Source organism: Acomys minous (assembly GCF_964271855.1).
Source record: "Acomys minous genome assembly, chromosome: 3".
Taxonomy (NCBI): Eukaryota; Metazoa; Chordata; class Mammalia; order Rodentia; family Muridae; genus Acomys; species Acomys minous.
In genome coordinates this window covers 84,123,267-84,149,719 of record NC_140485.1, presented here as the reverse complement: position 1 = coordinate 84,149,719, position 26,453 = coordinate 84,123,267, and the positions used below count along the sequence as shown (strand labels likewise).

Here is a 26,453-nt window from a genome sequence, read left to right as displayed (position 1 = left end):
GGGACTACTTGAGTGAGTAACATGAACGGGTTTGAGTAGGTGATTGAAGCACTCTGGAGGCTGAGACAGGAGGATGGTAAACTGGAGGCCAGCCTAGGCTACATAGATAGCTCCTGTTGCTTTCTTTTTTCTCTTCTTTTATGTTTGCTCTTATTTTGAGAGACAAGGTTTTTCTTTGTGGCCCTGGAACTCGATCTGTAGAAAGGCTGTCCTCAAACTCAGAAATCCCTGAGTGCTGGGATTAAAGACCTGCACACTGTGGACCCAACTCAAGTATCTCCTGTTTCAAAAGACAAAAAAGCACTGCTAGGAAACTGAGTCACTTAATTCATGCATTCTCACACTGCTGTGAGTTCTTCTGCTTTTGCCTGTGCAAGGGCCCAGGCAGAAATCCTGATCCCGACTCCCAGAGCCCGCCCACGTGGCCAGGAGGGAACATGGAGAGCCCCCACTCTGTACCCTTGCTCTGTCCCTCCAGGAGACCCTTCCCTGTTGTACTCTTGGTGCAGAGAGAGCCTGTTGCACACGCATGTCCCTGTAGGTGTGAGCACACTCACCGTCATGGAGGTAGGCTGCAGGAAGATGGGCTTGTATATGTAGTAGGTCACCTAGCGGATGAGTGTGTGTGCGTGTGTGACCAGGCGTGTATGGGAGAGCGCACTCGGCTCCGTCACCAGGCTCCAAGGGTGTGCGTGCGGCCCTGCAGTGTTGTGGCTCAGCTCCTGTCCTCTGGACTTCAGCACAGAGGGTCCACACGGTCGCACAGGAGCTGTGAATCTTAGGAAACTGCCTGCCGGCAGACGTGACTAAAAGAGGAAGGAAGCTAGGCGAAGTGGCGCATGCCTTTAGTCCCAGCCCTTGAGAGGCAGAGGCAGGTTGTGAGTTCAAGGCCAGCCTGGTCTACCTAGCAAGTCTAGAACAGCCAGGGCTACACACAGAGAAGCCCTATCTCAAAAAAAACAAAAACAATAAACAATAAATAAATAAATTTATCAAAAAAAGAAAAGAAAAGAAAAGAGAAGAAAAGAAGGAGGAAGGCTCACCCTCCAGTTCCCCGGCACGTGGAGCAGATGTGTCTGCCCAAGGGACAGCAGCGTAAGAAAGTTCAAACCAAAGTGTGTTTGCTCACCATAAAAGAGCCGTCTGTGAGAGGGCCGTGCAGGGGCAGCTCTGAGGGTGCTCCGCCATGGGCCCACAGAGGCTATTGTGTCTTGCTAGGGGTGGGGGCACAAGGTCAGGACTCCACAGGTGGCACTGCTGGGCCGACTTCCCCATATGTTACAATGGAGCCCCCAACACAGTTGCTTGCTGCTCCTGAAAGGGGCTGGGTCAGAAGGAGGTGGGGTGCCTTCTTGCTGGGAAGGCTGGATTAAAGAGGCCCCATCCCTGGGGTTCCCAGAGATGACTGGCCAAGGACACACTGAAGCCAGCAGTCAGGGGAAGGAGCAGGCTTGGGCCTCTCCTGCAGGCTGTCCTGTGTTTGGGAGGCCTTGGCACCCTTTCTCCCTGTCCCTTTTGAGTGATCAGAACCCTGGCCCTCCCCACCCCCCTCCTTCTCCACACTTCTGGGTTTGGCCTGCTCAACTCTGGAAGCCGCCCAAGAGCATATCTTTGAAGCACAGCAAAGGTTAAGAAGGAGGAAGACAGAAATGTCCTCTGGGCTGGGGGAGTGGGAGAAAGGAATTCCACGTATGCTCCAGGGGGGCTGGCAGCAGGCCTCGGTGGGGGATGCCACCTTGGCCTCCTCAGTGCCCGGCGTGTCCCACTACCCAGTGCAGACACTGTGCAGAGCGAGCCCTCTTCCTCAGGCTCCAGGGAGGAGGGGGGTGGCGGCTCTTGTTTACAACACTCATTTCAGCCTTGGCTCACAAGGGTAAGTAAGAGCCAGGCCCTGCTATCTGCCCCACAGGATGTGAGACCTCTTAATTGTCTTCAATTACAGACAGCGCGGGCCCTCAGCCCTGGCTTCCGCCAGGAACCAGAGCCCAGGCCACTTCAGGGGGGTCAGGGAGAGTGCTATCCAGCCCTCACGGCAAGGTCTTAGGGGCTCCCTGTGCCCTCTGGGACCCTTCCTGGTCTGCCCAAAAGGCCACCCAGGCCCGGTGTGTGCCGCTTCTGCTGAACACCTGCCTTTGTCTCTGCTCAGGATGAAACTTCTGTGAGTAGTGAAGATTTTGATATGAATGAGTCCACATGGATGTCAGCTGACCCCCACCTGGCCTCCAGCCTGAGTCCCAGCCAGGAGGAAAGGATGCGGAGCCCGCAGAACCTCCACAGCCAAGAGGATGGTGAGTGCCCCTGGCAGCTGGCAGGGAGGGCCCATGCTACCCTGTGGGTGAGCTGCATATGCTCTGGGTGGTGGGACCCAGGTGACACTTGAGGTGTCCCTGTTGCACATGGAAGCTGGTGTTGTCAGCATCTCTACCCGAGAGAGAGCTGGCTGCTCTCATATGCAGAGCCCCTACCCCCACCCCCTACCCCAGACTGTCTGTTTGCCCCTGGGCTTGTCAGGTGAGGACTTCAGAGTTAGACTCAGGTCAGGGAAGAGCAAGCGTGGGGTGACCTGGAGCTGTGTTCGAGTGGCCTGGTGAGCTGGCTTTGGGACAGGGCTACCTGGTCAGTAGCCAGGCAGTTGGCCTGGGCTCCTATCTCTAGATTGTTTCTTGGGGTTGGAGAGTCAGGGGCAGATGGCATATGGCAGGCATCCACTCCATGGCTCCATGTAGAGCCTGGGCATGGGCTCTGGCTGGGAGTGTGGAACAGTGCTTTAGGCAGAGCACCCTGGTAGGGCTCGTTCCTGCTCCCCTGGAAGGAGCTGACTAGGAGTAAGGGATGAGCCCAAAGCTGGGCCTCAGAGAACTGGGGTGTAGGAACTGGTAATTAGGAGAGGTCAAAGGTCGGGGCTTGGAATGTGGGAGGTGCAGGGTTGAAAAGGGGTGTAATGTTAACTCTGCAAAAAAAAAAAAGGTGAGCCTTAAAGAGTAAATAAGGGGTAGGAGCCTTGTGGTTTGGGTCAAAGTTCATCTCCATGGCAGAACCCACACGCTGGCCTGAGTCTGCCTTTGTCTGGGAGGAGTCTAGCATGCAGGCAGCTAGAAATGTCTGGGCATGGGGCTGCGGAGCCTGGGGGTGGCTATGTGAGGAGTAGGGTGCGAGGCTGGCTGCTGAAAAAGAAAAGACTTTTTTGTGCCTTGATGCCTTATGAGGTCAGCAGGACCCCCTCGTGATGTGAGCCTCCAGACTACTATTGCCTTTTGCCGTTCCCACAGGGTGGGGCCCAATGGGGGCCACCACATGGGGCTCTAGAGCCCGGACAACCCAGCAGCTGACCTCCAGCCTCATCTGAGCTGACTGGGAGCCACACCCAACAGCCTACTAAGAGCTGTGCTAGCAGTGCTCAGCAAGCACCCTTGGTTATGCCTTCCCAAGAAAGTTAGAGCTTTTTTTTTTTTTTTTAAAGCCCTGAGTAATAAGGCTGTCCCAATCACTGAAAAGTCTGGCTATGCTGTTGTTCCTCACTGCAGCCTTTGGAACTGTGGTACTGCCTGAGAACGCTTCCTTGAAGTCTCAATAGACTGGGTGAGGTCCTCAGGATAGTCAGCAAACCGAATAGGGGTTTCTCTAGGGGCTGTACTGTCTTGGTATCCCTTGCTATGATCTAGAGTTAGTGCAAATGAAGAAGAAGAAGTGGGACTGCTTGGGGTTAGCTGTCCTACAGCCGGCCACCTGCTGCAGGGTAGAGTCACACCTATCTCAGGCCCCTCCTGGCTGTGGGCATTGGGCATATCACAGGCAGGCTGGCCTGCTGATAGGACTAGTATTTATGAGGGCAAACAGCAGAGCTAGGAACAGGGAGGATGGTGCTGACCATGATCTACCAATTTAATTATTGAATCAGCAGCTGGATCTGGAGGCTGATGTGTTAGCCAGAGGCCAGCCTAGCTCCAGTGCAGTGTATACATGCCATAAGGAAATCCAGACAGACGGTCTGGTCTCAGATGCCTCTCATGTCTTTAGGGCCTGCCGGTGACCAAGGTGTCTACTCAAAAGGATTTCCCACAGGGTTGTTTTTTTGTTTTGTTTTGAAAGATTTATTTATCATATATACACAGTGTTTTGCCTGCATGTACAACAGAAGAGGGCACCAGATCTCATCATAGATGGTTGTGAGCCACCATGTGGTTGCTGGGAATTGAACTCAGGATCTTTAGAAGAGAGCAGCCAGTGCTCTTAACCTCTGAGCCATCCCTCCAGCACCCCCCACCCCCCCACCCCCACAAGGTTTTGGTTGATCATGAACTCAGCCTCAAGTCCTGGCGCAGCCCTCCAGCTGTGTCTCAAAATGTGTGGACAGTAGATGTGCGCCGAAATCTGGCCCCCATGAGTGAGCCCTGGTGAAACCATATCCCTTTATTGTTCTTGAAGGACTAGGGGTGGGAACAGGCCCAGCAGGTGGCGTGGGTAATGCACTCCACACCCAGCCATAATTTTGCTTGTGTGTCTATCCCAGAACTCTCCTGTGACCTCTGAAGCACACTGTATGGTAGGCATCTGAATGTCCCCCTTCCTCCCTCAGTTCTGTAAGGTATGTTGTGCTCTGTTATCAGTGCTGGCCTCTGCTCTGCTCTGCCCTGGCCCATTACAGGGGCCTGCTGAGTGTTTGTGGCCCAAATGAAAAGGCAAGCTGACATTTATAGAGACTGCCCCTCGAGCACGGCAGGCAGGGAAACAGAGACACCCCCTCACCCCGCCCCCCACCCCCATTAGGGATAAGTTGGTTTCTTTGTTCCTGGGACAGTACCCTGGTCTGCAGGGCTCCTGGGCACATCCACCCCTGTCGGCCCCTGATATAACCCAGAGTGGTGGCAAGAAGCCAGGCAGTTTGTACAGGTTATACCTCTAGGGATTAGTTAGTTACAGCTCTTCTTTAAGTTCTTTTTCTGTTTGTTTTTGAGGCAGGGTCTTGCTATATGGCCCAGGCTGGCCTTAAACTAGTGTTAATCCCTCCCCTCCCCTCAGCCCTGCTTCTTTCTTTACCTTTTTTTTTTTTTTTTTTTTTTTTTTAGCTTTTCGAAACAGGGTTTCTCTGTGTATCCTTGGCTATCCTGGACTTGCTTTGTAGACCAGGCTGGCCTTGAACTCACAGAGATCCGCCTGCCTCTGCCTCCCGAGTGCTGGGATTAAAGGCGTGTGCCACCACGCCCGGCCTTTCTCTTTTAACAAAGGGAGGCTGGGTCTTGGTAGGGCAGGTCCTGAGGGGAGAGGACAGGATGCCAGCCTTTACTACTAGGCCTGTGCCTGTCTCACGCCCTCCCGTCCTCTGCAAGGCCCACCCCATCCCTCCCTCTCCAGGCTTGCTGATGGAGTTTCTCTACCACCTTTGCGGAGGGCTTGTTCTTGGTCACAGGTGGAAGCAGCAAGCCTCATTCCACAGGGCGCTCTCAGGGCGCCGTGGCTGCCAGTATGGACATCAATAGTGTCCACGCTCACAGGGAAGGAAACTGAGGGTAGAGGAAGTCTGCTCAGCACCAGGAGAGGCTCCCTTCTCCTCCACTTTGGCAGGCATTTTGTATGAAGTGCATGGTAACACAGGCTTCCCCGCCCCCCCCCCTAGTCCAAGACCTTGGCTTTGAGCTTTGTCTTGGGTCTGTCAGGACTCCATGCATGCTGAAAGCTGCCCTTCATCCTATCATAACCCATCCGTGGGAGTCTTTGTTTAATGCCTCGCTCTCTCTCCCTTGTATTGTTTGCACCCAGGGACCACAACACAGGACCCAGCACAAGGGCGTGTTAGGGGAGTACTGGTGAGTGGGTGAGTGAATTGAGATGTGAGTGTGTATGCACACCCAGGAGGGAAGCTAGCAGGGCTCCTGAAGGCCAGTGCAGCAGGGCCAGGGTCTCACCCCTGTCTGCAGCTCCTCCTTCCATTCCCCTGCCATGATTCCACTAGGCCTCTCACTGTGCCCCTTCCTGAATGGAAAATTTGAGGCCTGGCCTCCTGAAGGGATGCTTGGGGGCAGGGAACGGACATTACTCATCCCCACCTCCTCCTGCAGACAGGAAGCTCCCGCCAGGGGACAGTGGAGGGTCCTGCTTCCGTCCTTCAGCAGCACAGGCTGTTGGGGGTCGCCTGGCAGGAATTATGCAGAGCACTGGAGCCTTTCAGCGCTGATGTGTGCCCTTCTCAGATGAGGCCCTCCTGCAGCCTTTCCCTGGGGACCTGCTGGACGTGGGCGTTCCCCTCAGTTAGGTTGGGACTCCTACTTCCTGCAGGCCAGTGCTGCCTCCTGGTGCCTGGCACTGGGCTGGGGGGGAGTCAAGGAGGGGTTTTCAGCAGTCTGACCAAGTGAGGTTGTCAGCCCCTCCTGTGTCCCCAAAGGCTTTGGCTGGACAGCATCAGGCTGGGGCGGGAGGGGGGATGGGGCGGGGACCCTGCTGGGCTGTCACCTTTCTGAGGTTGGCAGCTATGGCTATTCAGATAGATCTTGGTGTTCCCCTTACTACCCTAGTTTGTACATTTCAGAGCATTTCGGGTAGGAGCAAAAGAAGAAAAGAAATGCTACCAATATTGGGGGAGCTTTGCTCAGGCTTCCCTGGCCGCTTGTCAGTCACTCTTCTGATGGGAGGATCATGCTGCGCTACTCCACTCCTTATATAATGGCTTCCTCTCTTTCCTGTCACTGATTGGTTCTGTTGCAGTAAAGGTTGTCCAGCATGCCCAGTGACCCAAGCCCCCTGAGTCCCCAGCCCCTAGCCTTATGCCATGAGTTCCTCCAGAGAGGTCTCTGACATGGAAATAGCTTGTCCAGGCCACAGGAAGCAGGCAGCTAGAGTCATTTGTCCTATGCTTTGTCCCAGCCCCTGCTGTGTGTAGATGCTCAATGAATAACTATTGTGTGGCCATGGACTGATAGGAGCAAGGGAAGGGCTCGGCTCCTAGAGGAGACACCAGGCAGCAAGCCTGTCAGGGAGCAGAGTGGGCCTGGGGTCTCAGGGTTCCCCAATGCCCAGAAGTTTCCTGTGATCCCAAGCCATAGCCAAGAAAGGCAAGTGAGGGATGCCACAGCTGGACTGCAGCTTAGGAAGCTTCAGGGCCACCTCTGTGGGCCCAAGGACTCCGCTGAACCTGGCTTCCAACAGGCGGGCCCTGTCTCCTCTGCTGTGGCCGCCCTTCCCCAGAGTGTTCTAAGCAAGTTGCCGACCTCGTCCCAGCCTCAGTAACTGTCTGGTGTGGCTGGATGGCTGTGGCTGGGTGATGTGCCCTTAGAAGCTCTGTCAGAAGACCAAGGCTTCGGGCCTCCTGCCATCCAGAGATGCCAGCTGGGCATCTGAGCAGCCCTTGTAAGCAGGTGCGGCCTAGTGACCCTGGCTCAAATTTGACAATGGTGCCAGATCCGCCTCTTGGGGTGCTGCCCCCCTAGCTTTTTCTCTCCCTACTTCTCTCCCTCCTTGGACTTTAGGAAGGTATGGGGAAGGAGGGCTGAGGCCATGGCTCTGCCAGCTGCTGCAGGCCCAGCTGCTGCCTCTGCTCCTTCCCGATGTGTGCTCATGAGCAAGCTGCTGAGGACTGGGTGATGTGTGGAAGGGTCACAGGCCAGGATGGAGGTAAGGCTCTTTGGCCCACTGGCACCTTCAGGCTAAAACGCTGTGGGTAGGGATGGGGGGGGGGTCAGTGATCACTGTGGACCAAAGGGCCCTCCACGTCTCCCAGATTCTCTGAGCCCCTCAACCAGATTCACTTGGCCCAGTCCTGCTTCCCCACAGCCTTCTCTCTTAGTGCAGACTGGTGTCCCTTACCCTTAGGATCTTGGTACTTTAGAAAGGAAGCCAGAGCTGGGCATGGTTGTGCACTCCTATAACCTCAACACCGAGGCTGAGGCAGGAGGATGGTGAATTGGAAGCAAGCCTAAGCTACATAGCAAGTTTGAGGCTAACTGAAGCTCTATAGCAAAGATCCTATCTTAAAACAAAAGCCGGAGCTGGGCGGTGGTGGCGCACGCCTTTAATCCCAGCACTCGGGAGGTAGAGGCAGGCGGATCTCTGAGTTCGAGGCCAGCCTGGTCTACACAGCAAGTCCAGGACAGCCAGGGCTGTTACAGAGAAACCCTCTCTTGAAAAACCAAAACCAACCAACAAGCAAACAAAAAACCAAAAGCCAGCCAAGCAGCTGGTCAAGAAGACCCCATGCTGGCTGGGCCTGGGCTCTCATGGCTTGTCCCAGTTCGAGGGGCTGCCTGGGACTTGAGCCTATGAAGGCCCTGCCTGGACTCACAGCTGCCATGTCTTTACATGGTTCCAGGGACATGGACTTGAATGGGAGAACCAAGGGAATGAAGAAAGGACAGATGGACAACAGACAGAAAGCTGGAATTGGGTGGTGTAAGCTCAGGGATAGAGAAACCACAGCATGCTGGGAGTTCAGCACGTTTATAATACAGAGTTGAACAAAGGGGTGCCGTGTTGCACACAGCTGAACAGGGAGGCAGGGTGTTTGGTACACAGCTTGATCAAGGACAAGGTTAGCTAATCTTGGTAGTGGCAGTCTTCTTCAGGCTGTGGACACCCAGGAAGAGAGGGCGAACCCAGAACACTGTCAGTGTTCACACTCAAACCTGGAAGGAAGGCTTTGCCACTTCCTGAACGTAGCCTGGAGAAGGCTTTCCAGTTTCAGCATGGGTCTTAGACTTGGGAGTGACTGTGTCAACAGTGTACACCCACTCAGAATCTCACTCACTCAGGGCTTCCCCTGTTCCTACACACAGCCTCTGCCTGCTGTCCTCTCCCAGGCTTGCAGGTGGCTGGGGAGACGGCCGAGTGGTGATGCTGCTGCCCAGGGAGAAGCGGCCAGGTGACGGGATGCCTCCTGTGTGCTGTATGAGAACGCAGGCGAGTGGATGCCTGGCTGGATGGAGAAAGGGATGAATGGGTGTCCAGCCAGGCCTGTGCTGCCCCTGGGCTGCCTTCTGCCGTGCCAGGCCTTCAGCAGGCCCAGCGCTGGTGCGGAACAGCACTCGCCAGGGGTGGGAGGTTTGGCTCCTACAGCTTGGTCACTATGGACTCGGTCCTCACGGTTGGACACTGCTCTGGTTACTGTCACATGGAGGAAGGAGTGGCACCCACTGTAGTCTCCTGGGATGGCCTTAGGGTCTTTGTTTGATATTGAGGTCTCACTATGCGTTCAGGCAGGCCTTAAACCTTCCGTCCTCCTTGCGGCTTCCTGAGTGCTGGGATTACAGGCCTGCTTCACCATGCCCAACTCTACACTGAGCTCTTTTCTTTTTAAATTTTTATGATTTTATATGTATGGGTGATTTGCCTGCATATATGTCTGTGCACCACATGTGTGCCTTGGTGCCCATGGAGTTCGGAAGAGGGTGTCAATTTCCCTGGAACCAAAGGTACAGATGGCTGTGAGCCACTGTGTAGGTGCTGGGAATAGAACCAGGTCCTTTGAAGAGTAGTCACAGCTCTCTGAGCCATCTCTCCAGCCCATGTTTATTTAAAACAACAACAACAACAAAAAAAGCCAAGTGTTGGAGATTGAACAGAGGCCCTTATGCATGGTAGACTGTATCTTACAGCCCCCCTGTGTTCCTAGCTGTCCACAGTGGACTTTTGTCGTTTGTTTTACTTTTTCAAGATAGAGTTTCTTTGCATAACAGTCCTGGCCGTCCTGGAACTCGCTTTGTAGACCAGGTTGGCCTCGAACTCACAAGTGCCTCTGCCTCCCAAGTGCTAGGATTAAAGGCGTTCGCCACCACCTCCTGAATCACAGTGGATTTCTAAAAGGAGCTTCTCTGCCCCACACTTGTTGGTCTTAATCTCGTCTATCACCTTGACCCTGTTTGTCTCGGGTCATGTCTTGCGAGGCTGGAAGCCAGGCCTGGGCCCTCTTTGCCCCATGTCAAGCAAGAGCTGTTTGCTCCAGTTTGAGGCATCAAGCACCTGACCACAGCAGTAGACTCTGTCTTCCCTACCCCAGAGTTCCAGCTCTTCCAGCGATTGGCCATGGGCCATACGGCATCCTGGGTCACACAAAGTGTCCATCAAGCTGGTTGGTCTGCAGACAACACAGTGCTGGGCTGGGCCGACCTGACTTGCAAAGGCCAGAAGAGCCAGAAGACAGCTCTGAGGGGTTCCTTTATCACAGGGCCGGGCAGGGCTTGTTCTTGCCCTGACCGTGCCTAGATTCCTGGCGCCCTACAGGATGATGGTACCTGCTGGGCAAGGGGTAGGGAGACCCTGCCCTCTCCTCCTCCCCAACCTGGAAGATTAGCCCTGGCTTTGGGGCCATCTGGCAGATTCTAGCCCTGCTACCAGAAGACTCCCCTCATCCAGCAGTACCCAGAGCCCCTCCTCTTCTGGGGTGCCCCTGCTGTGCTGAAGAGGGGCTGGGTAGGGCCACACTGGCAGGTATCACCCTGGCCTGAGCTGTCTGGGGGTGACTCTCCCGGGAACCAGGAAGTGGCTGGGCCGCATTGTCGTCATTACCCTGACCTAGGGACTGGGATGCACCAGCCCTAGGCAGCTTCCTTCCTGGAGGACAGGAAGGGTTGCCAGGGGCCTGCCAGCTCCGCACTTGAGCTCCTAGGCAGAGCCCTGCCCAGTGAATCACTCACACATGGTAGACTGAAGTGGTGGTGCTTGCTCTCACAGTACATGATTTGTGGGGGTTTGGAGGTAGCAGACAATAGGGAGCCTAGCTTAGAGCTTTGCACTTCAAATTGGTTTTTATTTCCATTACTTGTGCTTGGCTTGCAGCAAGCAGAGAAAGTGGTGGGCCTGGGGCGACAGACCAAGGGCGCTTTCCTCTAGGCAGAACTTGCCAGTGTGTACTATGGGGATCCAGGGTGGGGCTGGGCTGGGCACTTTTGGTGCAGCCACCTGGGCACTGGTGCTCACTTGAAGAGACTGCCGACTACCCTGGGAGCCTCTGGTCAGTGAAGGGGCATCTCTACTCCTGACACTCAGATCTGGTAGGTGTTTGAGGTCCATGCACACCTGCAAAAGTGGTTTCAGCGCCTAGGCCACTTGTTCTAATACCCTGTTATCAGCAGCTTGGAACTTCTCCAGGGGCCTGGAGCCTGGGGTCCCTGCAGACCTGCACATCTGTGCTGTGAGGCTTCCTTCATGGGTAGATGCTGAGCATTGAGAATGGGTTTGTGCAGAGGTGTGTGGCACTCATGAAAACACACCTGTTCTAGTGGCCTTAGCATGAAAACAGAAACCTGTTACTGATTACTTGTTAAAATGATATGTTGAGGGCCAGGCGTGGTAGCACACGCCTGTAATCCCAGCACTCGGGAGGCAGAGGCAGGTGGATCGCTGTGAGTTTGAGGCCAGCCTGGTCTACAAAGCAAGTCCAGGACAGCCAAGGCTACACAGAGAAACCCTGTCTCGAAACAAAACGAAACAAACAAAAAATGATATGTTGGGTATATTAGGTAGGAAACTCGAGTTTCCTTTTCTGAGACAGGTTGGACTTGAACTTCTTATGTGTAGTCAAAGCTGAGTCTGCTGCCACAGCCACCTCATCTAATAGTGGGATTACAAGCCGGGCGTAGTGGCACGTGCCTGTAATCCCAGCACTCAGGGAGGCAGAGACAGGCAGATCTCTGTGAGTTCAAGGCTAACCTGGTCTACAAAGTGAGTACAGAGCAGCCAGAACTACACAGAGAAACCCTGTCTCAAATAAACCAAAACCAAAACCAAAAAAAAAAAATATATATATATATATATATATATATATATATATATATATATATATATATATATAGTGGGATTACAGAATTGTATTACTGCAGTTGACTTTGCAATGCATTGTTAAAATTAATGTTTTTGCCTAGCATGCATGAGGCCCTGGATTCCATTCCTAGCATTGTACAAAAAGCCACCACCAAACTCCAACCGCCCTGCCCCCTACCCCCCATACCTTAGTTACAAAATGTGATCACTTACTTGCATGATCAGAACCACACTTTGGCTCACACTGTTCATGGACACTGCTGCTTCCCAGAGCCTAGACATTGATGCCTAAGGAGCAAGACAGATGTAACATTGCCAGCGCACGGCGGAGGCAGATGCTATGGATCCAGGTTATCAGTATTATGCGCTGTCTGTGTGTGAGGAAACTTGAGTAGATGTGGCTCAGTTGGTAAGTGCTTGCCTAGCATTCATAAAACCCTGGGTTCCTTCCCCAGTAGAAACTGGGCCCCGGGGGTGCACATCTGTAATCACTTGGGAGGTAAAGGCAAGTGAATTGGAAACTCGAGGTCATCCTCAGCTACATTACTAGTTTAAGGACAGCCTGGGATTTGTGAGACGCTATCTGAAAAAAAGAGAAGGGGTGGAGCCCAGGAAGGCGGCGTGGTCTCTCTGACCCCAGGCTTTGGCCCACCGGGCTGATTAACCACAGGGAGAACCAGGGAGCTCAAGAGAGACAGCTGGGGGACAGCAGAGCCTGAAGACCAAGTGGGGAATATGGGCCTCATGTGGCTGGTCACATGCCCAGTGTAGCCTTATCACAGTTGGATCCCTTGGCCCCCGTTTGACCCCTGGTCCCTCTGCCTTCAGAAAGCACAGATGGGCACCAGGAGCTTGGTGCTCCTTGAAACTATGCATTGTGTAAACATTGCCCAGGCCACAGGCTTTTGTCAAAGCAGGCAGGAGTGGGGGATGAGGTGGAGAGTCCTAGTGAGGTGTACATCCCAAATTCAGAGGCAACAGTGTACCAGCATGCAGTCCAAAGGTTCCTTTCAGACCTTCAGTGACTCCTTCCTGGCATGTACAACTCCCTGGGGCGGGCGTGGGGCAGGGGGGAGCTGACTCTAGTGCTTCACCTTCCCCGCCCTCCTTCCTGGCTCCCAGCTTTTGTGTGTGAATTATTGATGCCCCTCCTCACCCCTGCCTGGCTGCTGCTTTGACCAGAGTCTCACCAAGGGGCCCATGCGGCCTCTAGCTCTGTACCTCTGCCACATCAGGCGGTTTGCCTGTGCACCAAACATGTAGGCTCTTGTGGCCTTGCCACCTTCTCCAGCTTTGGTTGGGGGCTGGTGTGGGTTGCCCACTGGGGAAGGGTACCGCTGGCTGTGGCCCCAGAGCCCAGAGTGGTGATTGGCGGCTTGCACAGAGCTGGGCCTGTGCAGGCTGCAGGGCGCTGGCGCCCACATAAGGGCATTGTTTGCTGAGGTAAAAGGAGTTTTTGTCTCCTTCTGGAGACGGGACAGAAGGAGGAACAATTTCCCCCATTCATCACTAATTCTCCCATTTGAATAGCAGCACATCACCCCGTTACAGTAGATGGGCATGGCAGGCCTCCCCTGCCCTAGGGCTCTCCAGGCACAGGTGGTAGGCTCTGGGTCCTCCCAGCCTGGGGAGTCACCCTTTGCCAATCTGTGGAGGCCCATTTTTGTGGAAATGGACAGAAGGGGGAGATACATTCGTGCTGGTTCCCCAAAGCCTCCAGGGCACCTCTCCAGGCTGTTTGCCCATTCACAGGTAGGGCAGCTATCCCCTGTCAGTGTTGGTTTGCATTCGGGTAGGCACATGCCCTAGGGGACTCCTGCCACAACTGCACGATGAGGACCAGGTGGGGATGAGAGGGTCACCCAAACGCCTTGTGTTTCCAGCTCCAGGTCTGAGTGGGTCCTAAAGAATACCCAAAGAAGAGGTCACAGTCTTAAAAGGGCCAGGGCACCAGGCCTTTAGTGCTGTGGGGCCAGCTGGGTATTTCATGGAGTCATAAAACACTGGAGCCCAGAAGGGCGTCAGCGACAACTCCCTGGGTTTCAGATAAGAGGAGCCCAGGAGGTGGTTGTGCCCAAGGTCAGGCCGAAAGTGAGGCAAGCCGAAACCACTGGCCCAGCCCACCATATGTCATTCAGGCAATGAACTGGGTGTTGGGTGCGTCTTAAGTCACGTTTCTTTAGAGTGAGGGAGAATTTGCAGTGCATCAAACTGTAGCTGCTGGATCCCAGCAGCCTCAGGACAGGTAGGAAGCATAAAGCCCAGCTCTCAGGGCCTTGCTCTCAGAGACCAAAGCAGACCCACGTGATGTAGAGTGGCCTCCAGCTAGCTTTGACAAGAAGGAAGTTGTTGCCCTCATAACCAAATAGTTTAGGATTACCTTTGGTTTAAGACATAGACAGATTTTGGAAGTTTGTGTCAGCCAGTCTCTGGATCTCCGGGCCCCTGCCTAGCAGGTCTAGCTGCCCCCAGGTAGAGAAGCATCAGTCTGACTTGTGTGGGTCCAGCTTGGCCATATGGCTTTTTACTGGTGGCTATGATGGGGCATGTTGACTGGCCCAGACTGGGGTACATGCTTGCCCTGAGGAACCCTGGAAGACCCAGGGGCCCTTACTAGAAGAAAGGGTGTGGCTTACAGGGAAGCAGGGGTGATCCAGGCCTACCACTAGAGCTCTGCCAAGGCCCGGGGGCAGCTTACCTGCAGGCTACAGACACAATAAATGGACAGTGTGAGGAGGAGGAGGTAAGTGTGCTGGGAAAATAGGTAAAGAGGTTAGCGTGTCACTAAGGGCTGGCTGGGTAGGGGAGGTCCTGACACAGTGACCTTTAAGCAAAGCCCCGGAAGTAAAGGAGCAGGAAGTGAAGAACAAACTCTGGAGAGCCAGGGACAGTGTAGCAGTTAGAGGTGACAGAAGTACAAAGGCCCAGGCAGGTTGAGCTGCAGGGGGTGGGGGTGGGGACGGGGACACTGAGGGGGGCGGGGTTGGCAGGAGGCCCTGTGGCCCAATAGGGGAGACGGTTCTGCAGAAGAGCAGTCACAGCTTGTGCCAGGAGTGAGATGGGATAGTAGGCAGAGCCTTCCCTGAGGTAGTGATGCTCAAGGGCAGAGCAGGGCCTCCCCTTCTCCGTGTGGTGCCCACCTCTGATAGGACACGGCGTGGGGCCCCACCTGCTCATGCTGCAGTCTGGGGAAGCAGGTGCGGCTGAAGGAAGGAGGTATTGGATAAAAGAAGCCAGCTTTCACTTCTGAGCAGCTGCTCCATGCCAGGGAGAGTCGGTAATGCCATGGGTGCTGTCTTACTGGTGCCAGGGCCATTTGAAACTGAGGTTGAGGCGCGAGGCGAGGTGGCCCCTCTGAGGTCATGTAGGTGACGTTCACCCTCTTCTTAGTTCTTATGCGTTGTGCTAAAACTCGCAGCCTCCCCAGCTGGAAAACGTGGGCCTCCTGTTAGGTGGCACTGGGCTAGGCTGTGCTAAAAACAGGAGCTAGCCCACAAGGTGGAACCCCTATGCTGGCTTAGACTGTGGAGCGGCAATTGTAGAATATGGACTTTTGTAGTTGTTTTCCCCTTCAGATGCAGACTGTGTGTCCTGCCCCAAGTGCAGCATGGGTAACATGAGGAGGACACATTAGTTTGCTCAGAAGTTTAGGGTTTTTGACTGGGCATTTTTTTGGTTGTTGTTGTTGTTTTTGTTTTTTTTGTTTTTGTTTTTTTTTTTTTTTGGTTGATTGGTTGGTTTTGTTTTGGTTTTGTGGTAAATATAAGACTTCTGAGATGTATACTTCAATACTTCAAAATACAAGCAGCACCACTAGTTTCCAAACTTTTCATGATGCCGGACAGAAGCTCTGCATTCACTGAGCATTGGCCCGTTTCCCCTCCCCAGGCGTGAGGTAGCCCTGCTTCAGTTCCCGCCTCTGTCCTAGCCTGTGCAGTTAAGTGGAATCACTGTCTCCTTACATGTCCGTCTGATTTCACATAGCCTAACGCCCTCATGGGTTTCCCATGTTGCAGCATCTATCTAAACTTCACCATTTTTAAAGGGTGAGTCTTTTATTGAATAGCTAGACCACACTTTGCCTTTTTATTTTAGTGGCTTTTAAAAGTCCTACTAGTGTATACTAGTCCCTGAGATTTTTAACTCTGGATGTTACATAATGGTATGGGTTTCCAGTTTCTTGTACAGGTCTGTGGCCCGTGTGGCCACAGCAGTCCCCCTGCTCTGCTGACCCAGGGTCTCATCTGTCCAATCACTTTCCTTGCCAGATGGGGATGGCATCTGAGAATAGATGGGTGTCCCCATTGCACCCAGCACCTCTTCTTTCTAGAAGGTCAGGCAGCATGAGCCTGGGCCTGCAGCCGGGGTGGCAGTGTCGGCAGCTTCTCATCGCAGCCGACTTGGACCTGGGTTGGACCCCAGGGTTGCCTTGTGCGTCCTGAGCAGCTCCAGGGCCATATGTATGTTGCTTGCTCTAGGCCCGTAGACAAGGGAGTCCACTTCTGTCTCCATGCCGGCTGTGGTGCTGCAGTTGGCCTTAAGCCTTGGTGCTTGTAGTAAATGCAGTTACTGCTGGCATGGTGCCCAGGGAAGAGCAGCTTGTCCCTCCAGTGTCCCTCCATCTAGTGCCCTTCCAGGCTGAGCAAGTGTCCTGTGGGTGATGGTGCCAGGATAGAAGGCATTGAGTCGGAAGTGGCTAAGAGCAGGCAAAGGCTCATTAGCCAGGGTGGCTCTTCAGCTTTTCCCCCCAGACCGCAGGTCCCTGAGCCTCTCAGGTGCCAGCTTCTACCAATGGTTGTGTGGGTGGTACTTTGGACTGTGGGGGTACCTCCTTCCCAGGCGCCCTGAGGCAGCAGGGCAGAGTCAGGCCATAAAAGAAAGCCACTAAAATGGGCAAGACTAGAAGGAGCAGGGCAGGCAAAGCCCCAGCCCAGCCTGGAGGCCCAGGTGCTAAGGGGTTAGGGTGGGAACTGGCAGGGCAGGGGGCAAGGGCAAGAGGCTGGAGCATGGGCAGTGAACTCCAAAAAGGGGCTGGCAGTGACAAAGGGAAGCCGTGACATCAGAAAGCCTGAGCTGCAGAAGTATGGCAGTGGTGGGGTTTGACAGTTGCTGAGCAGGTGGCACCCACCACACCTCAATTTCCTAGTTTTTGTTAAACTTCCTTAAGATACTATAGCTGGTCCCCCAGGCATGCCAGCACCCTATAGTCATCACTGCTCCTGCATCTGGGACAGGGCCAACACACAGTAGGTGCTCAGTTAATTCCAGGCAACTTGTTTTTCTCTCTAATGTTCTAGACTAGTTCCTGGAGATAACTGTCAGAGAAAAAGTCAAGCCCATCTGTGAGGGCAGAGGAGTCAGGCAGGGAGGTCCCAGAGACAGGCTCAAGGGCTTGGGACCAAGCCCGTAGGATAAAGGGAGGATGGAGCAGTACTGCCTAAAGGTGGCCTGGGCAGTGTAGCCTGGCCCTGATGACCTGTGGTAGCTAAAGTGGGGGAGGGGGGGACAGGAGGGAGGAATGCCACTGCACCACACTTTTCCCATCCCCCTCTACTCAGGGCTCTGGCTGCTTGATGTGCAAGCGGGCCCCACCTTCAGGCAGCTGAGAGGCTAGTGATTGGTTGGGGCACTAGAGCCGCTCAGTCACCATGGGGACGCTCAGGCAGTGCGCGTGCCCAGTGTTCAACACTAGGGACTAAATCTTCATAATCTGTTGGGAGTGGGGAGTGGGGTCAGCGGGACCCCGACCTGGGGAAAGGGTGGGCCAGGGTATGGTCGGGGCTCCCTCTTCCACCTCCCCGTCCCCTTGCTGGGTTTAGCTGCAGGGCCTCCAGGGTACCTAAGCACCACTGGTATCCACAAGGGTGCTCACCTGACAGTGACCCCAGGAGGTCTAGAGTAGCTGCTGTGGTCCCAGCTAATGAAGCAGGAGGCTGAGACCTGTGGAAAGAGAAGTCTGGAATTTATCTAAAAACGCATGGAGCTCATTTATCCTCTGGATCCTGCAATGTTGTGCTCTCTGCAGCAGAGGGCTCCCACCTCAAGAAAACAAGAAGGCCAGCTGAAAACACAGGAGGTGCAGCCTCCAGATCAGGTGTTGGCTTTTAGCTAGCTGTCTGAGGCCCCTTGGCCAGGCGCAGAGAGCACGTCTGGCTGGACTCTGTGGAGGAAGGCAGGGATGGGTGGGGAGTTTGGCAGCGGAGCTGTGTCTTAGGCAGGGGGAGGGGTGATTCAAGGGCCTCCTGTGCAGAGTGTGTGTGTGTGTGTGTGTGTGTGTGTGTGTGTGTGTGTGTGTGTGTGTGTACATACACGCGTGCACATTTCTGAGCAGCAAGAAAAAGTTAACCTTGCAGCCCTGAAAGCATCTAAGGACCTAGGGTAGGCCTCCTGAAGTGGAGCCACCACTGAGCATGTCTCTGGCATTTGTAAGTTTGGAGGTGGAGAGAAACCTCTACACTCCGCATACGCATATGCCGGTCACGGCCACTTAGCTCCTAGTGGTCCCACTTCTCTGCTCTTGCCTCTGCCCAGCTGGTAGGCCTGAGGCTCAGTTCACATCCCAGAGCATCTGGTATGGAGAGCAGAGCACACTTCTGCTCTGAAGGATAGCAGCACAGGTACTCCAAGGGAGCTGCTGAGGGCACCACCCGCAATGGTGCCTCTGGAGACGGTGCAGAGACAGGGTCTGACACCCAGGGCCCTTGTTCCAGATGACTCCTCCTCTGAAAGTGGCAGTGGCAACGGCTCTTCTACCCTGAACCCATCCACTTCGAGCAGCACACAGGGTGACCCTGCCTTCCCTGAGATGAATGGCAACGGTGCTGCAGCCCCCATGGACTTCACTGCTACTGCCGAGGATCAGCCCATCAACTTGTGTGATAAGCTCCCGCCCGGCACGGCTCTGGGCACACCGTCCTACCCCTCAGATGGCTGCGGCACTGACGGGCTGCGGAGCCGAGTCAAATATGGGGTAAAGAGCACTCCCGAGGTGAGTGGGGCCGCAGGCTGTGTGCCTCTGGGTTATTGGGAGGCTGGAGTGAGGTCATACATGCTGTAGTGGAGCTGGAACTGAGCCAGCCCATGTGTGACATCAAGCCCGGGGAGTGGCTGTGGCCACCTCACCATGATTTCCTAGAGATGCACGAGAACGGCAGGTGGCTTAGCATGCCCCAGGTGGGTCTTCTTTTCTGAGAAGTGTCCATCTGTGAAGTGGGTCCATGGCTCCTGCCTTGGTAGAGAGTTAGCAGGTGATGGGTGTTCCTGAGGCTTGCTCCCCTCCCCGGAACAGAGTCTGTCTTAAGTGGCACATTTGGCACAGAAGTACAAAACACTGCCAAGCATGGCAGTCATAACTCCAGCACTCAGAGTTTCCCCGGAGCGGGAGGGGCTCTGTAGTTGGAAGCCAACTTAGGCTAGTGAGTTTCCAGGACAGTCTGAGCTACATAGTAAAACCTCAGAGGGGGGAGGGGGGAAGTACAAAAGGGTTCAGCTGTTAAAGGTGATCTCAGTTTGACCTTCCGAGCCTGCAGAAAGTGGAAGAAGAGACCCACCCCACAGAGTTGTCCTTTGACTTCCACATACACCTCGGCTTCTATACCCCTTCCCCCGCTGCGCACACGCGTGTGTATACACACACACGCGCGTGCGCACACACCCCTTCTGAAAAGGTAGCACACACTTCATGGCTAATTTGCCTGCCTGTCCCCATGTTTTCAGATGATGCAGAAAAGGGGCGAGTTGTAGAGAGATGAGGGCTGAGGGCTTCTCTCTTGACCCAGCTGGTATGCTATAGAGGTGGGCAGCGTGGGTCCCCTTACATGGCCCATAACTCCATTCACTCACTGTCCTCGCTGTCACAGGTTTCCTGACAGCAGGTGCCAGCCCCCTGGAGCACCTCTTCAACTCTTCCCCCCTGAACCCATCGCCTACTATCAGTAGACTCTTCTGCCCTGGCTGTCTCTTTTTCAGGGGGGTTGGATACATGCCCAGGCCACGGTCTAAAGTGACAGGATGGAGTCGGTGCCATGTGTGTAGCTCAGCCCATAGGGATCAGGCTGGAAGTAGGTCCAGGGACCAGACAGAGCAGCTGTCCCAGGGTAGAGGCAAACTTGGCTCAGCAGAGCCCTCAAGCCACTTGCTACCATGGCCATGTGGCACAAGGGTGGGCACTGAGGACACCTTACAGTTTTTTCCTGCTCTGGCCCTGGCAGAGGATTCAACTAAAGAAACACTTGCAGAGCTGACTTGTCCAGAGCCAGCTGGTGCCAGCCCCACGCCCTGCAGGTGTGTAGACCAACAGTTCTGTTCCTTAAGTCCTGGTGTGGTCGTGGTGAGAGGGCCCTAAGGGCCAGAGGCACCGGCCACATGTGTCTTCCTTGAGTTGTTTCTCAGGGAGCACCAGGTCCTTGTAGGCCAGGCTGTGGCCACATCACAGTGCCTGACTGCAGCTGTGTGTTCTCCTGGGCCCAACTTACTCACTGCACGCCAGTGTCCTTCAGAGGGGAGACGAGGAAGTCAGGGCAGACCACAGACGCAAACTTAACCAAGTGAATGACAGCAGCCTTAGCGTCAGGGGGACAAGTATTGTGGAGCTGGGTTACCAGGGGCAACTTTGTAGCTGGGAAGCAGGAGAAAGCTGAAGCCATAGTCCAAGTCGGTGAAGGCTGACAGAACCCAGAAGCCCAAATAGATCCTAGCACACAGAAGGGCTGGCTCATGAGAATCTCTTTTGTGTCCTTCTCATGATGTGACCAGTCCTAGATGGACACTGCCACCACGGAAGCTGCTGCACCTTTACCTGTTGTCTGACTGAGGGAAGAATGCGGGAGGTGGGGGGGGGGCAGAGAGCTGAAGCCCCTCCCCAGTCAGTCAGGCTACAGCAGGCAGGCTGGGGCTTCTCGCTCCCTTCTTGAATTCCTGTGTTCCCAGGCCCCATTGCAATCTCTTGGGAGGTGGGCGGAAACAGGCTAGCCTTGGAGTTGGGGCCTGCACCCTGCTTCGTGGCCCTCCTGCCTTGGCTGGCTCCCTTTCCTAGCCCATCTGTTCCTCCCCCTGATAGACAGCACATTTGCTGCTCTGGTGACAGCTCACTTGTCAACTCAAAGTCGAAGTCCCTTGGGGATCCACGAGGAACCCGGGAAGCCCAAACAGATCCTGGCACACAGGAGAGGCTGGCTGATGTCAGTCTTTTCTTGTGTCCTTCCCTCAGCATGGCAGGTGCTAATGTGGGCACCGCCACCCAGGAAGTGGCTACTACACTTTACCCATTGCCTCCAAGAGGCAAGGCACTTAGTTGAGTGCTGTTCCAGTCAGGCCCTCCTGGTGGTAGCCTAGGGACACCAGGGGGTGGGGCGGGGAAGAACTGTTGCTCTCAGGATTAACTTGCTGAGGATCTTGGCAGCCAAGACCCTTGTGGCAGCTAGCTGAGCTCACCTGCCTGGTCCCCAAGCTTACCATGGGGGACCAGGTGGGCAGTCGCCTGATCTGTCTCTGCTTCTGGCCCGGGTTCAGTCTCCCCCTTACAGCTCTGGGAGCTATGATTCCATCAAGACAGAAGCCAGTGGCTGCCCTGAGGACCTGACAGTGGGCCGGGCACCTGCGGCAGACGATGACGATGATGATCACGATGACCATGAGGACAACGACAAGATGAATGACTCAGAAGGCATGGACCCTGAGCGGCTCAAGGCCTTCAATGTGAGTCCCAGGCAGGGCTGGTGGAGCAGGGCTGGGTGTGAGGCGGGGCCGGCCCCTCCCATGGCCTGTGTCTCCCCTAGATGTTTGTGCGGCTGTTTGTGGATGAGAACCTGGACCGCATGGTGCCCATCTCCAAGCAGCCCAAGGAGAAGATTCAGGCCATCATTGAGTCGTGCAGCCGGCAGTTCCCCGAGTTCCAGGAGAGGGCCCGCAAGCGCATCCGCACATACCTCAAGTCCTGCCGTCGCATGAAGAAGAACGGCATGGAGATGGTGAGCACCTCCTGGCCACCTGGACCTGTGGCGCCATCGCTGGCCTCCACACTCCTTACTCCAGCTTCCCAGTAGGGCTATTTCACAAATGAGGGGAAAAGGCTATTAGGTGCTAGAACCCAAGCCCTTGCTTTGCCACCCCTGACCCTGGCCAGGACCCTCCCAGCCCGAATACCAGTGCTGTGTCCTTTTTGCCTGCAGACCAGACCCACTCCTCCCCACCTGACCTCAGCCATGGCAGAAAACATCCTAGCAGCTGCCTGTGAGAGTGAGACAAGGAAAGCAGCTAAAAGGATGCGCCTGGAGATCTACCAGTCCTCACAAGTACGTGCTCATGCTGGCTGTCTCCTGAAGGGGTCTCACTTGGGGGGCGAGGTCATTGGTAATGTCATATGGGCCTGCAGCCGGGGTACATAGTGGGGTGGAAGGGAAGCGATCACATAGCTTTAGACTGACAGCGCTGAGGTGGGGGCAGAAAGGATGGCGCGAGGGAGGTGCCAAGAGGTGGGTGGAGAATGCTAGAGGAGTTAACGACTGGGATTGGCAGACCTGGCAGAGGAAGGCTGACTGGGTGTGGAAGTGCATCTCTGTAACCCCAGCACTCAAAGACTGAAGTCAGCAGATCACAGGTTCTAGGCCAGTGAAGAGAGGGTTTTCACACGAGGCAGTGACAACCTAGTACGTCCATAGGGAGATGCAGTCGGGGGAGATCGCTGGGGCAAGGTGCCCAGGGAGTGAGAACCAATAGCGTGCCCCAGGTCAAGTCACGTCACTGGGCCCCAGAAGCCAAAGAGCTGCAGCCTTTGCCTACCTCATGACAGGGACAGTGACCAGGCTTGCTGTCCCTTGGGTACTCCAGCACTACCGTCCCTCCTTTGCAGGACGAACCCATAGCCCTGGATAAGCAGCACTCTCGGGACTCTACAGCCATCACGCATTCCACCTACTCACTGCCAGCCTCTGCCTACTCCCAGGACCCCGTGTACGTCAATGGTGGCCTCAACTACAGCTACCGTGGCTACGGGTCCTTGAGCAGCAACCTGCAGTCCTCTGCTTCCCTCCAGACAGGAAATCACAGTAATGGTAAGTAGGAGTTAGGTCTGGTTTCCAAAGTGTGCCTAGCTTGTTCTGCACGATAGCCCTAGAAAGAGGCCGGGTAACGGCTCAGCCCCGTTAGCATCCAGTCCTTAGGTGAGCTCAGGAAAGCCTGGACTCCATTCTCATCTCCAGCGGTACGTGCTGTCTGGCTCCACTCTCTGAAAGGCCCCTGTGAGGTGGCAGCAGGGCTAAGATCTGGCCCAACCGTAGCCCTCCACCTATGGAGCCCCCGTTTAAGTCACGTGGATGGTTAAATGTTGGGTTCTTCTGCTCTATGCCTAAACTGGGCAGCCTGGCAAGGGCTTCCCAGGGATCTGCTGCAGGTGCCACACCTGGTGGTGGGGGTGGGGTGAGGGATGGGGGCAGGGGGAAGGGGAAAACAGAGACAGATAGCTCCTGTGGCCTACAGTCTTATCTTACATGGGAGCAGCGCCGGCATCCAGGCCTTCTCCAGCAGGGGCTGCAGGGAGAAAATGGTCCGGGGTGGGGGAGAGGTTACTGGGCTTTGGTGGGGGCTGGGGACTGACAGGCTTTAAGCACAGAAGGGTTGTGTGGCCTGTTCTTGGCCTCCATCACCCTGGTCTGTCTAACCCTGGGATGAGGATGTTTCCAGGGACAGGGCAGAGGCAGAGGCAATGTGCCTCCATGTTTTTCAGGGGCCAAGGAGTGAAGGACATGAGGACATGAAGCTGGTGCTTTAAGGGGCAGATGGAAGGGAAAGGCGCTGGCTGGCAGGGGAGCCCTGGGCCTGGGAGGCCCTGACTGTCCCTGAGTAGCCAGGGAAAGGGCCAGTTTTCTAGCCCAGTGGAAAGCCCAGGCCATCTCCACCCACGCCTTGCACCACACCTGCGTGTTTACTGTGCCCCGGAACTGGGAGGGAAGTGCTGGGGTCTGGAAGGTCCCAGCCTGGGCTTAGTCTCTCATCCCCTCTAATGCCTCTTAACCTAAAAGAAGAGGCTGCGGGGCCTAATCCCTAGCGCCAGGCGGGAATGGTGCTCGGCGCAGCTGGCCCAGACGCATTCTCCTTATCTGAGTTGGGTTTCAGGATCTCAAGGAGGTTAGAACTCTCTGGGACACTAGCACCACGTCGCTGAGGTAGGGATGACCTGGTGCCCAGTCATGCCCAGGCAGCACATGCTAAGTCTTCACGTAGTAGACACAGCATGGGCTGTCTTAGAACTGCAGCTGTGGTGGCTCCCCATCCTCTCGTGAGCGTATGGTTCCTGAAAGACATGCACAGCAGCCAGAACCAAGATCAGGAGACAGTTCTGTATCCCGTGTGTCCCGTCTCTGAGTATGCCGGTACCTTAGAGATGGGTAGGACCAAGATCTGGCCATTTTCCTCCTTGCTGGGAACAGCCTTGTTCTGTGAGCATTAGCGCCTCCAGCAGCTGGAGGAAAGCAAGTAGCTACTGGGTCACAGAGCCATCCATCCCACTGCCCTGCCCAGTGCCAGCCTCTTATGTGGCTGTTGGATTCGGCTATGCTAATGGCTTGTCCTCCGCTTTGCTCATGTTGTCACTTGGAGATAGAAATGAGCTGAAACAGAATCAAGACCCTGGCCTCTGCCTTGGGGTGCTAGGCAGCTGTGCCCACCTCTGCCTTGGGGTGCTAGGCAGCTGTGCCCACGCTAGACCCCTCGGGGCCTCTAGCAGCCTGACAGTCTCGCCATAACCAGATCAGTTAGGCTGCAGAAAACAGGGACCGGATGGGTGGGGAGCTCTCTAAACAGCTCTCTCAGTGAGCTGAGATTCGGGGATAGAGGAGAAAAATCAAAACAAAACCTGGGGCCACCTCTGACTGAGTGTGGCAGGTGGTCCTTATTACCCTGGACATTGCCTAGATCAGAACAACCAGAGGGAATCAAACCTATCTCATCCCCTCTGGGTCTTGCGATTGGGATATGCAGAAGCTAGCCAAGGCTGCCAACATGGAAGCCGTTCACCTGCTTAGCTCTGTTTCTGCAATACACAAGCCTTCTCCTTCCTCCCAAGTTTGATTGTTATAGACTTAACTGTTCTGTATCTTAAATCCAAGAGCACTGTTATTTATGTATGTACTTTTTGTGATGTTAGAAATTGAATCCAGGGCAGGTACTTTACCACTGAGTCACATTCCCAGCCACAATAATTTTTTTTTTTAAGTAAACCATCTACATTCCCTAGTTAGAGGGGGAAAATACCTGGATTTACAGACTGTCCAATCAGGGGATGGACTCAGTGGTTAAGAGCACTGGCTACTCTTCCAGAGGACCCAGGTTCAATTCCCAGCACCCACATGGCAGCTCACAACTGTCTTTAACTCCAGTTGGATCTCACACAGACATACGTGCAGGCAAAAAACAAAAACAAAAAACCACAATGTACTTAAATCTTTAAAAATTAAAAACAAGAAACTGTCCAATCACAGACACCAACTTCTTTTCCCAATAAGGGGCTGTGCCAACTTCTTTTAGCCAATAATTGTCCCCATGATTTATCCCGAGATGTTACTTCTAGTCTAGATGTCTCCAAAGACAAAGTTTTGTCCATGACTAATGTGGCAGTGTAAATGCAGCGATGAACAAGCCTGGCTACTAAAACCTACAGGGAAGTCGGGACATGCTGATGGCCTCCTGGAAGGGGCTCCGGGATGAAGGATGCCCGCAGGGTACTCAAAGGGAGAAGGGGCCACAGCCAGGAAAATGAACTAGCTAGGGTGGCAGAGGGCTCACCAAGGGCCTGGCTCTCATTCCCCAGCTCTCGTTGTTGCTTGTTTTCGTGGTAAGCACCTACAAGGTTTTTCAAGCTCTAAACACTTCATGTCTACCAGGAGTCTATTCCGAAAGCCTCAGGCCTGCTGAGAAGCCTTTCCTGGTGGGCCCTGCAGCCAGTCCCCCCCACCCCCCAGGCTGAAAGCCAGTCCGCTGGGAGTGTCTGTACTTCCCCCAGCTTGATGGAGGCTCCTGCTCCTAAGAGGCTCCTTGCTTTGCTTTAAAATCTAAAGCTCGGAGTTCAGCAATTGCTCATGGGGTGGCAGAGGAAGGCTTAAGCACGCATCTGCTGAGCTCCGTGCTGCAGCCTTCTCCCTGGAGCTGCTAATAAAGCAAGCTCCCTTCTCCCCAGCAGCGTCAAGAGCTTGATTGTCGTTGCTGTTCTGTGCTGCCACAGCCAGCCAGTAGAGGGCAGACAGCAGACTATTCTGTTTCCCTTTTGCCTCTGTCTGTCCCAGGAGCATCCTGTCAGCTGGGACAGACAAACTCAGAGTTAGAGGAGCTGAGGTGCTGAGGCAAAAGCAAACCTTGCCCCTCTTCTATCCACAGGCACCTGCAAAGCCTCTCACTAGCGTTCACTGCCTCTCCAAACTGGGACGGTGGCTGTTCTGTAGCTTCTCGCATATGGTGCTGCGTATTGCTCGCCTCCCCTCTCAGCCTTCTGGGAAAAGCGGCACATGTCCCCCAAACATGGCAACAGCTCTTTCTCACAGTGCCTGAAGCACAGCTCCTTCCTGGAACAGTTACTCCTGTTCCAACCTTGGCTACCACCTGGGGAGAGGCAGGGCACAGCAGTCATTCTTTGTCTAAAGGCTGCCCCATCCTTACCATAGACCAGAGCTGGGATGTTTGTCTGGAGGGGGTCCCCACAAAGTAGTGAAAGGCATGGG

The 26,453-nt window shown here is 54.7% G+C and overlaps 1 protein-coding gene across 7 annotated transcripts in view; it reads left to right on the top strand.

The window, feature by feature from the left end:
• The window catches only part of NOL4L (nucleolar protein 4 like), a 125,263-nt gene that overhangs the window by 94,185 nt on the left and 4,625 nt on the right, over positions 1 to 26,453 (top strand). For all 7 annotated transcript variants that reach the window (XM_084777387.1, XM_084777389.1, XM_084777390.1 and 4 more), the window contains 6 exons: positions 2,147 to 2,288; positions 18,456 to 18,733; positions 21,256 to 21,441; positions 21,522 to 21,713; positions 21,915 to 22,037; positions 22,595 to 22,796. In XM_084777387.1, coding sequence (XP_084633513.1) covers positions 2,147 to 2,288; positions 18,456 to 18,733; positions 21,256 to 21,441; positions 21,522 to 21,713; positions 21,915 to 22,037; positions 22,595 to 22,796 — 1,123 coding nt within the window. The remainder of the gene's footprint in view (positions 1 to 2,146; positions 2,289 to 18,455; positions 18,734 to 21,255; positions 21,442 to 21,521; positions 21,714 to 21,914; positions 22,038 to 22,594; positions 22,797 to 26,453) is intronic.